At 34.0% G+C, this 11,352-nt stretch overlaps 2 protein-coding genes across 2 annotated transcripts; both read left to right on the forward strand.

Moving 5' to 3' along the window:
* Positions 1-1,230: 1,230 nt before the first annotated feature.
* On the forward strand, positions 1,231-3,158 carry LOC107405500 (GDSL esterase/lipase At1g71250). Its single transcript, XM_016012565.4, has 5 exons — positions 1,231-1,689; positions 1,831-1,958; positions 2,043-2,282; positions 2,385-2,640; positions 2,741-3,158. Exons 1-5 carry the CDS (start codon positions 1,398-1,400, stop codon positions 2,959-2,961), a joined length of 1,137 nt encoding a protein of 378 aa, XP_015868051.1. The 5' UTR covers positions 1,231-1,397; the 3' UTR covers positions 2,962-3,158.
* A 275-nt stretch (positions 3,159-3,433) lies between these two features.
* Positions 3,434-6,114, forward strand: LOC107405499 (DNA repair RAD52-like protein 1, mitochondrial). The gene is made up of 4 exons (XM_016012564.4): positions 3,434-3,927; positions 4,759-4,796; positions 4,909-5,003; positions 5,676-6,114. Exons 1-4 carry the CDS (start codon positions 3,608-3,610, stop codon positions 5,817-5,819), a joined length of 597 nt encoding a protein of 198 aa, XP_015868050.1. The 5' UTR covers positions 3,434-3,607; the 3' UTR covers positions 5,820-6,114.
* The last annotated feature ends 5,238 nt before the right edge of the window (positions 6,115-11,352 follow it).

Raw genomic sequence — 11,352 nt, forward strand, 5'->3', positions numbered from 1 at the left:
CAATTAATTAATGTAAAATAGAAATAGAAATCGATAAGAAAAATTAATCTAACAATATCGGGACCGATTAAATTTCTTTACTTTATATGTAGAGCGTTTGGCTACTTTGTTTTCTGCTTGTCATAGACTATTGATGGACGTTACACTTACCTATTTACTTTCCAATAACATACTTCCTTGATACAGATGAGTAATCCACCGTCTCCGAAATCCTGGTAAGGCTTTTTGTTTCTAACTTACTTGGGCCTGCATCGTCTAGTTTGTCCGGAAGTGTGAATGAATATTTCAATTTGGGCTGAACCAACATTATAGCCCTTAGGAGCAGGTTAGGTCCATACTAACAGAGCACAATTTAACAGCATTTTCAAAAAACTCTTTAATATAAAAGAATATATTTTTTATAATAAAAAATATCTTTTAAAATAATTAGTAAAATTTAAAAATGCTCTCCAACAAATTTTCTATTATACTTTTTATTTTTATTTTTTTTATAAACATATATTGTTTTACTTGTAGTCTCTCTTTTTTATATGAGTTTCTTATCTTTTAAATATTATAATAGTGACATAGAAGAATGTATTATATTTAATTAAATAAATATAACATTAACATAAAAAATAATTTTGATTTTTTACATTTAGAGAGCCAAACCAACTCTTTATATTAAAAAGTCAAAATAAAAAATTCATTGGAACTCTTTTTTAAATATTATTTTTTTAAAATAAAAAGAATGCCATATTTAAAAATTTTCTTAGAGATGCTCTAAAAAAACTCAAAAGTCAAGTCTTCAATCATCATTATCCTGTGTCCAGAGGATCGACGGTCTAGATTACTAGATAATTAAGAATTTTTAGCTCCCGATCGTATGATCTATTTTTCAAATGAATTCACATTTATATTATATTATTTTATATTTTGTAAATTCACATTTATTTTCATTTGTAGAACTTTATAGCTGACGTGCTAATACCTAAAAGTAAATAATTTATCTACCACGTAACGGACTTGGCATGGATCTCATACAGAGAATGGCATATATGTTATTAGTTTAATTGCGGATGACATATGATCTTGCTTGCCAAACATGCGAAGGAGCAGAGAGGGGTCCATAACTAATTAGAAACCAGGTACACAAAATGCTGAAAACGGACGTCAAAAAAGTATTGAAATCAGCAAAAAAGACACATTTTACGGGCTTTGCTTACAATTCATATACATTAGCCGTTTCAAAAGGATATGCGTACCCAAATCACCTCTCTACTCACACTCGCAACCCCATGTTATAATTGACTCTCGAGCTCTCAATTTTTTTTTTATTATTATTATTATTTCATTCAAAAGTAATATCATATTTGTCTTCTCTGCTTGCTTTGTTATTCTTTATTCAACAAATTTCGATGGGAGCAGTGGATAATGAAAGGATGATTGTGAACTCTGATCGACTACTGTGGTGTGCTGCTGCTTTGGTGCTGATGATCATTTTGCAACCGTCAGATGCAGTCGAAGAAGCAGTAGTGGGGTCACCGCTGGTTCCAGCAATGTTTGTGTTCGGGGACTCATTGGTTGATGTGGGCAATAACAACTTCCTCCGTTCATTTGCCAAATCCAATTATTATCCATACGGAATCGATTTCAGTGGAGGCCCTACTGGAAGATTTACTAATGGAAGAAACATGGTTGATTTGCTAGGTAATGAATGGATGGATTAATTAATTAACCAGTTAATTTTTCATCAATTAACTTTCTTTTAAAAGGGTTGTTTTATGTTCATATGGTATGTATAACAGGAATTATATATTGTGCTATACATATGTGTCCTGTAAATTGTAGGGAATTTGCTGGGTCTTCCATATGTTCCAGCCTTTGCAGATCCAAGTACTACTGGAGCCAAAATCCTTGGGGGAGTGAACTATGCTTCAGCAGCTGGTGGCATATTGGATGAGACTGGCCAGCACTATGTACTAAATTAATCCTCTTGTTTATTAATGTCCAAAAGGGTACAAAAAAATTCATTCAAATTAATGAAATTAATGTACATGCAGGGAGAGAGATTTACACTGAGCCAGCAAGTGTTGAATTTTGAGAGCACAGTGAACCAATTAACAACACTGCTTGGTGGAAACCTGACCCAATACTTAGCCAAGTCCATAGCAGTTTTGGTGTTCGGAAGCAATGACTACATCAACAACTACCTCTTGCCTTCCTTGTATCCTTCCAGCTACACCTACAATCCCCAGGACTACGCCAATCTTCTCCTTAATCGCTATGCTAGACAAATTATTGTAACCCAATATATATTATACCTACCCAATTTAAAAGATTTTTATACCATAGATTAATTTTAATAGATGTGACACTGAATTAGGACATTAATATTGATGCAGGCATTGTACAGTGTTGGATTGAGGAAGTTTATGCTTGCGGGAATTGGACCTCTAGGTTGCATTCCTAACCAGAGAGCTAGTGGCCAAGCTCCACCGGGGCGGTGCCTGGACAATGTGAATCAGATGCTTGGACCATTCAATGAGGGCCTGAGACTAATGGTGAACCAGTTCAATGCCAATCACACCGGTGCCACCTATGTCTACGGCAATGTTTATGGTGCAATTGGCGACATGCTAAATACCCCTGCCACCTACGGTAACAGCTCTAGTACTCTTTCTTATTTATCTGTTTTGAATTTTGATTTTGGTTTTAGAAACTGAATAAATACGAAGGAAAAATAAAAAAAACATTGCAGGGTTCAATGTGATTGATAGTGCATGCTGTGGACTGGGGAGGAACCAAGGCCGAATAACATGTCTCCCATTTAACGTTCCATGCTCTAATAGAAACCAATACCTGTTTTGGGATGCCTTCCATCCAACAGAGGCTGCTAATGCTATCCTAGCTTGGCGGGCTTTTAATGGCTCACCCGTGGATTGTTACCCAATCAATGTCCAGCAATTGGCGCTTATCTAATTGTCTTTTTTTTTTTTTTTTTTTGGGGGGGGGGGGGCAATATTATCTAATTATCTTGTTGCATTATGTAATATCATATATGGGTCATGAAAACGTATCATATATCGCTGAGATTAATCAAACCGTATCCTCTTCTCCTAGTCACCACCCAATCTTTGCAATGTCTGTTGTTGTATCCCAATAATAATTAATAGTTGTATTATAGCTTATGGTATTATTGAAAGTGAAATATTAACCCAAAAGAAAAAAAAAAAAAGATTGAGAGTGTAATTCAACAAATTGTTCGAAATAATATCCAAAATAAGAGAAAAAAAAAATTATTGAAAAAATTAATGGAGTGGTAAATGAAGGATCTATTTGATGCCTGACCAAGCCCAAACCCAAAACATAACGCCCATAAGCCCAAAAGGACAACAAAAGTCAAATGTCGTCTCTTCCAATTGGAATGCTGACTGCTGACACAACGACAGGGCAGTAACAAAGCCTTAAATCAGGGGAGCGGGATACACTCAGTCTCAGAGAGACAGAGAAAGAGAGAAGGGCTTTTGCAAATTGCACCCAAAAAAAAAATAATAATAAATAAAATAAAATATATTGGAGCTTTGAAGCTTTTACATTCCAAAGTAAACGGGAAAAGGAAGGAAAAATGGCAAGTTCATGTGGGTTGGCCATGAAATCCCTGGCTACCAAATCATTGTCGTCCTCTTCTTGCCATGGTGGTTCAATGTTAAAATCACTGGTTCTTCTCCAAAGCTCAAGTCGTTCTTACGCTAAGTCGGCCACTTCAGATTCTTCTTCAGAAGCGAAAGCGAAAGAAACACAACTGGATGATGACAACGACGTCGCAGTGGGCTCGGGAATCAGCAGGCCCCTTTCTGAAATCCTCCGGCAACTCAACAAGAAAGTCCCCGATTCCCTCGTCAAGGTCCGCATTGAAGATGGGTTTTCCTCCAAATACATTCCCTGGTAGCTATTCCCCTCCCTCTCTCTCTCTCTCTCTCTGTGTGCCCACTCTCATTTCTTTCCTGTCATTCTTTATTTCGCTCTCGCAAATGTGTAGCAACCTGAATACGAAACTCTATGGCCATTTTCATTCTTGTTAGGCCTTGCCCTTGTCTTGTCGATTACATATACTTTTTGCCCTTTATTTTTTTTGACAAACTAGTTAATTTCTTTTTTGTACTATTTGTTATCTATTTATATTTTCCTTGATCAAACGAGCTCTTTTCTCATTTTGTATCATTACCAAATTAACTCTCTCTGTTTGATTCTGTGATGAACCAGATAGAGTGCAATAGCTGAGGAGTATTTACTTGAATATGCATAAAGGCAAAGGAACCATTTTTAAATGGTCTTTAATATATATTATGTATATGTCCATGAGTGTATTAGATAGGTTTGTAAAGGCCACAATGTTAGGATAAAGTGCTAAACGTGCCATTGGTTTCAATTTCATTCCCGCCACAGTTAACTATTACTGATGTACGTTTAGTGGTTAAGCTTTTGTACGATAATTCAGATGTCTTAATTGAAATTATTGACCTTCTTCATTTCCAGGTTCTACTTGTTTATGAAACCTTTATGAAGTGCCAAACCTTTTAGTCCAATCATTCTGTCATTTTTATTTGTTTCTGTTGAGTATGCAATTTCTCTAATTCTATAGAAGACTGTTGCTGCTGCTGCTTCTTCTTCTTCTTCTTCTTCTCTTCTCTCCTCTCTGCTTTTTTTTAGGTTCTAATCCTTAAAGGCACATGCTGATATGATGTTTTATTGTAACTGTCTCCACATATGTTACAGGCATATTGTTAACAGAATTATGAACTTACATGCCCCAGGTATGTTGTAGATAACGGCTAGAATTACACTTCTGAAATGATCAAAAATTTAGTTAGAAATTCAAATTTCTTTAGCGCTCTCAAATTGATTGTTGCTGATAACCTACTGTAGAATGGTCTGGTGAGGTTCGAAGCATCGTCTACTCTGCTGATGAGAAGTCTGTATCTGTGGTATATCGTGTAACTCTGTATGGTACTGATGCGGAGGTATACCCTTTAACTTTTATTACTCTTAACCTGTTGGTAGGATCAAGAAGACTCGACTAAGTAGAGGACTGGTTATCTATAATGCAATTAGATAAGGACCAAACTCAACTGAATAGAAACTGAGAACCCATTTCTTATGTTCAAGAGAGCATGCACCTTTTTAGGTTTATATCAACATTTCAATTGGCCTAGTGCAGTGAGGTTTAGAAGTGACGTTTGGGGTGAGGAAAAGAGCTACATTTTCGTGTAAGCATTGCATTATGGGTTATTTTTATCAAGACAGAATGCTTAGGACCCACTGATATTTTTCCATTGAGCTGGCTTGTGAAGAGTGGAGAATCTGTATATGCTTAAAGTTTTGTTATTTTTAACTGATGTGGTGGTTCATTTTAGAATTAGATGTAGCAAGCAAAATCCATTGTATTTTCTCTTCTATTCTTAATTGTGTTTTTTATATTTGATGTTTGAAGTCCGTAGGTTTTAAGTCCGTAGGACTTCAAAAAATAATGTTGATATTGTGGAATGCATACTAATCGTTTGATGACGAGGCAATGACAATTTAATGATGTTTATTTGAATTTGATGATTGAGGAATAATGAATTGGCTAGTGTAACTAGATGGATTATCTGACTTAACCTTTGTCACCATTTTATTTTTTTCCTTTCCACCAGATATATAGGGAATCTACAGGGACTGCTTCATTAGATGACACAGGTTATGGGGATCCTGTGCAGAAGGCAGAAGCAATGGCATTTCGTCGAGCTTGTGCACGCTTGGGGCTAGGCCTTCATCTTTATCATGAGGATATGTTGTAATGAGACATAGTGCTTGTGGTATGAAGGTTTTTTAACCTGTTCTCTTCTTTCACCTTTTTGGTTTGTTTGTTTTTTTCAGGGGATAATATTTGATTTGGCTTATTACTTTTTGTTATGGGGTTAGTCTTTTTCTGAGGTGACCTTGACTTCAAGGAAGGTAGAAAGGATATCTTTTTGTGTATTGTTGCTAGCTGTCATTGATTCTATCAATCCCTGTAATTAAGCTAACATACGATGTATGATTGAAATGTTTATGTTCGGATTCATTTTCAAAGTACAATCATGTTCAACATAATCTTGGTGATGATTTTTAAATTACTAATGGTGATTGATGAATATTAGTCACTATATTAATTTAGTACATGTGCATTCCCACATGAGGACTAATTTTAGATTGACGATGTCGATTTATTCTGCCTGCTTGGAGACTCTTTTTTAGGACTGATCACATGCAGATTATTATCCTTTGAATTCTGTGAGTTCTTCGTTATTATTTATATGTTTATATATTTTAATCTATTCTAGATTGGGATTTTTAGATTTGGATGATTAAAAATCCCAATCTTTATAGATGATAGTTGAATACTTGAATGGGGCGGTGAAGTAGGTATGTTATTGAAGTGATGGTAGTATCTGTCAATGAAACATGATTATACAACCTAACCTTGCCTTACCATGTGTTATTAATTTTATGTACATTTTTATAGGGGTAGGTCGAAATGCTACATTTATTTATTAAGGTTTTGATTTTATTTGAAAAAGCGTTCTCATAGTCATAGACGCATAGTATAGCATTCAGCAGCAACTGTAACTTTAACGGTCTAAGACTCTTCTAAGCAGAGCAGTTTGAGCGTGCTGTTGCGAAAGCCCATGTTATGGCCTTTGATTTTGAAGGTGAAAATATCTATGACAATGTCAATAGAAGAAGGGACAAAACTGAAAAGCACCAAACTCCAATAAGTATTGTTCACAATAATAGAATGGTCGGCATACCATTGTTCTAGTCTTTGCTACTTATGTCTGTGTTGCAAATTGTAATACTATTACAAAAAAAATAAAAATAAAAAAAAATCACTTTAATACCTATTTCACCCACCGCATATATACGGATCGATCTAAGAATGATGAATTTATATTTGTACAAGGAAAACTCATTTCGATCTTCAACCACAATTTGGCACAAAAATTTATGCAATTTATAAATGGAAAAAGCTGGTGCAATGTAAATTAAAGGTGGTGAACTTCCAAATTATGCCAAGGAAGAAGATTTTTTTTTTTTTTTTTTAATTGGTTATTGGTCATTACTCATTATAAGTCGGTCAGAATTTAAAGAAAACACCATAAAAAAGAAAACAGAAATAAGAACATAGCGACCACCCATTAACTGGTTGATGGAAAACAAAAGGAAAGGAAAGGAAAGGAAACGAAAATTGGCAGTGAAGGAAGCAGAGAGAAGAGGCACAAGGTGGGGTGGGGAGGATGAGTGAAACTGAGCTGGAAGTGGACCCCACAGAAGGTGGAGGGCTGTGGATAAAGCTGTAAGACAGGCATGTGTATGAGTTGGTCACATACACCCACACATATACACTGTCACTGTGCCTCTGTTTTTTGCCTCTCTTTCTGTCTCTTTGCCTCAGTCACACTTCTTTTCCTCTTTCTCTCTCTCACTGGAGTGAGGGGAGAGAACTAGAGGGAGAGGGGAAAGAAAGAATGTGAGTTGGATATGTGAGGCAATGGATGGGATGGGATGGGATTGTCACTTTCTCTGGTCAAACAAATTGGGAGACAGCTGCCTCAGTTGCCAGATAATACTCCCTCTTCCTTTTTCTTGGCTTTGATTCCCTACACCTTCACCTCTATCTCTATTTCTCATCTCTCAATCTCAGCCGTTTATTTCGCCACCCTTTGATTGACAACAATAGTACAAATAAGAGAAAACACTCAAAAAATTTTATTTGTGTTTTTATTTTTATTTTATGCTTTTATGGTAATCCTAAAGAGCTTTTGTGGTTAGCCCTAGCACCACTAGCACCTTCCTTTCATTTGGTTTGTAGTACCACCGCCTTCAAGACTCTAAAAACTTAAAAAAGCATGATTTACTTTCTGCTCTTTTAATTTTGCCCTTCATTTTTCTATCTAATTCTCTAATTGCCATGCCGTTGTCTCTCCCAACAAGCAAAACGTTTTTTTTTTTTTTGGCTCTCAGTCTCTTCTACACACGACATTGACTTGTTAACAACACCTCCTTTTTTTGCCATTTGAAAAAAGAGACTGGGTAGCAACAGGGTGTCCGGATAAGCATTACCATCGCAAAAAAAATAAAAAATAAAAAAAAAAACATTTATATTAAATTGGAAACCCTGTTATCAAAAACGTAGTTTCTTTCCACTGTCCACATCAAAACAACTCTGTTTGAATGAAAGCAACAAAGAGATTCTTTGGCTGTCTTTATCTATCACATTGCTTTAATTTCATCAAATTATATTGAAGAACAAATAATAATAATTTCAAAAAACACACAATTTTCTTTTGACTTCTACGCTATACGAAATTTTAATTCTTTATTTCATCTTCTATGGAAAATAACTAAAAATGAAATAAATTAAAAAATAATAATAATAAGAAAAAGCTAAAATAATAATTATAAAAGAGACCATATGATTTTGCAATTTATGTAAATACATTTTCTTAGGAAGACAACATTATGAAATGTGACAACTGGCCATATTATATAGTTTTTAAAAATGTGGGACATGACCAATGATAATTAAAACTAGTAGGTCATCGGATGGTTCGAATTTATTAAGAGGAAACGATGGGGGATTGGAGGATTTGTGTTATTTTGGGGCTACAACATCAAATACACCTTCCCTTTTGAAAGGGCATGCCTATTTTCAGGCTTGCATTATAAATTTTGAAACCCAATCACTGCTCTGTCTTCATTTTGAATCCCATTTTGGGTGCAAATAAGCCTCTTCCTGCCAATTTTCCATGTTTTTGGTTTTCCATGCAATATTCCATTTTGTTTCATTCCAAGTGTACAGATTTATAAACATAATACACTCATGGGGCTTGTTATTTATATATATATATATATATATTATTTATTTATTTATTTATTCTCAGCCAGCTAAAAAAGTAGACAGAGAGTAAGACCTTTAGATAATCTATATCTCAAAAACATAATTATTCATTATATAACCTTAACTAGTGCTTATGCTTAATTTTTATTTTCTCCTTGAGTATATATTTACGCTGAGCTAATGCTTGGACAGATTGGGATTGCCTTATGCTTACTAATGATTTTGCATTTCCTTGAAAAAAATTTGGTAGGTGGAGAATTATAATAATAATAATAATAATAACTTTGAATTTGAAGTGGACATAAAAACTGAAAATAGGATTAGATATGAACTGTTCAGAATATAGGTGTGGAAAAATTGTAACTGGCTAGGTAAGGATTCAATTATATATATATATATATATATATTACCAGGTCTCTCATCTTCTACATTTTCATCAAATCAATTAGTGGTATCAATCATAAAATTAAATAGGGATAATAAATAAAAACAGAATCCATTAATTTTCAAGAATCACTGTTTGAGGGTGTAGAATCACTACCACTATTCCAGTAGTCATTTAAAAATAAAGGGAATTTTCTCTTATTTATTTCTCCAAGACACACATTGTCGTAATATAGATAAATATCCCTATACTTGGAAAATTAAATGTTCCTATTAGAATCTTAATATTCTTCACACAAATGGCAGAAACCAAGCCGACCCAAGAGAGTGTAGGGCCAATTCTTGTCTGGGGTTTGGAAAGGCTGGCCCTCCATGCAAACAAACACGAAGCTGGGAAATTTCCTTTGAAATGAATACGAGGGAATATTCATGTGTAACAATTAATTGTAGCAATTTCCTTAATTAATCTCGATTTCCCACGTATATATTTGTGGGTCCCTTTTTTTAAGATCCACACGCACTTCACAAATCACAACAATATTGACGATGTAGATTCACACAATCTAAGATTATCGATGGTTGGTGATAGGATTCTACATGGCATAAACAAAGTGTGGTCCCATTAATTTCAAATTCGTTACAACTAATTAAAAATTAAAATTAAAATTAAATTCATATAATTATCCTCTAATTTTATGAGTTTATAAGTCATGGTCTTATAATTAAATTGGATGGTTCTAACCATAAATCACATTTATTTCCGACCTTCATTGCTTCTTTTTTTTTTAAATAGAAACCAACCTTCATTACTATTCATAAGTATTTAGGTAGGTATGTGACCTGCCCCTGTATATCTAATCAAAAGTACCTCAATCTGGTTAAGAATATGGTACATTTACATCAATTTTTGTTCCTCATTAAGAACCATACAACTAATAAGTTCAGTTGACATCATTGCCATTGACTAAAGATTTTCGTTTACCAAAAAGAGATTAAAGATTTTTGTTGAAACCCTTGATTTTTTATTATTATTATTTTTTTACTAGTATTGACATTCTATATTAAATATTCTATTTTGCAATAAATTGATAACTTTATATATTTGTTAGATATTTTATTGTTATAACCAATAGTTTTTTTTTTTTCTTGTACAATTACCAACGAAAAATAGGGGGACAAAATATGGGTGTAGAAAGAGAATTATTAATTATTTTATGTATTTAAAAATAAATTCTAAAAACTCATTTTATATTTTTTTAATATAAACCCTAGGTCTCGTGTATAGCTAGACATATAGTCAGCCGCCCAAGTAGTGCGTATATCCCAATCACACCTCAAAGCTCAGCAAGTCTAAATGTGTATATATATATATATATATATATTTTTATTATAAAAAAAAAGTCTAAATGTATTTTTTTTTATATAAATAGTTTAATATATAACATGGTATTATATATTATATTTATATAATATATAGAATTGAAATTTTATGGTGAGAACGGTTCGCATGAGAACTGCAATATTAGTGATGATTTTTTATAGTATTAACAACGGCTTTTTAGAAAATCGTCACCAATATTATAAAAAATCGTCACCAATATTATGATCCGCATAAAAACCGTCCGCACTATAGACGGACTGATATATAGAATATCCTATAATATTACTCGCCAGCAGCCACTTTTTTTTTTTTTTTTTTTTGACTTCCCGCGTGATTTCCCCCCGTTGGCTCTCAAAATCCTCCGTTCCGTTTCTGCCACTAGTCGTCTCCGTACTAAGAAACGAAGTATGTACAGTATACAATCCGTAATTCTTGCTGGAACGAAGGGCATCTTAGTCAATCCGGGTCTCCCCCTTAAAATAATCAAAAGGACAACCATGAGGGACATAATAATACAAGCAGAAACCACCCCCACGCTCATCATTACGCGTGGTTTTGGAACTTGGCACAAATAATTAGTTATAGTACCGTCTGTGTAAGTTTAAAAGCATTAAACCATAGGAGTTTGGAATCCACGCTCCAAAATAGGTTGGTGATGGAGGGATATAACAATAAATTTCAATAA

Source organism: Ziziphus jujuba, chromosome 7 (genome assembly GCF_031755915.1).
Source record: "Ziziphus jujuba cultivar Dongzao chromosome 7, ASM3175591v1".
NCBI lineage: Eukaryota > Viridiplantae > Streptophyta > Magnoliopsida > Rosales > Rhamnaceae > Ziziphus > Ziziphus jujuba.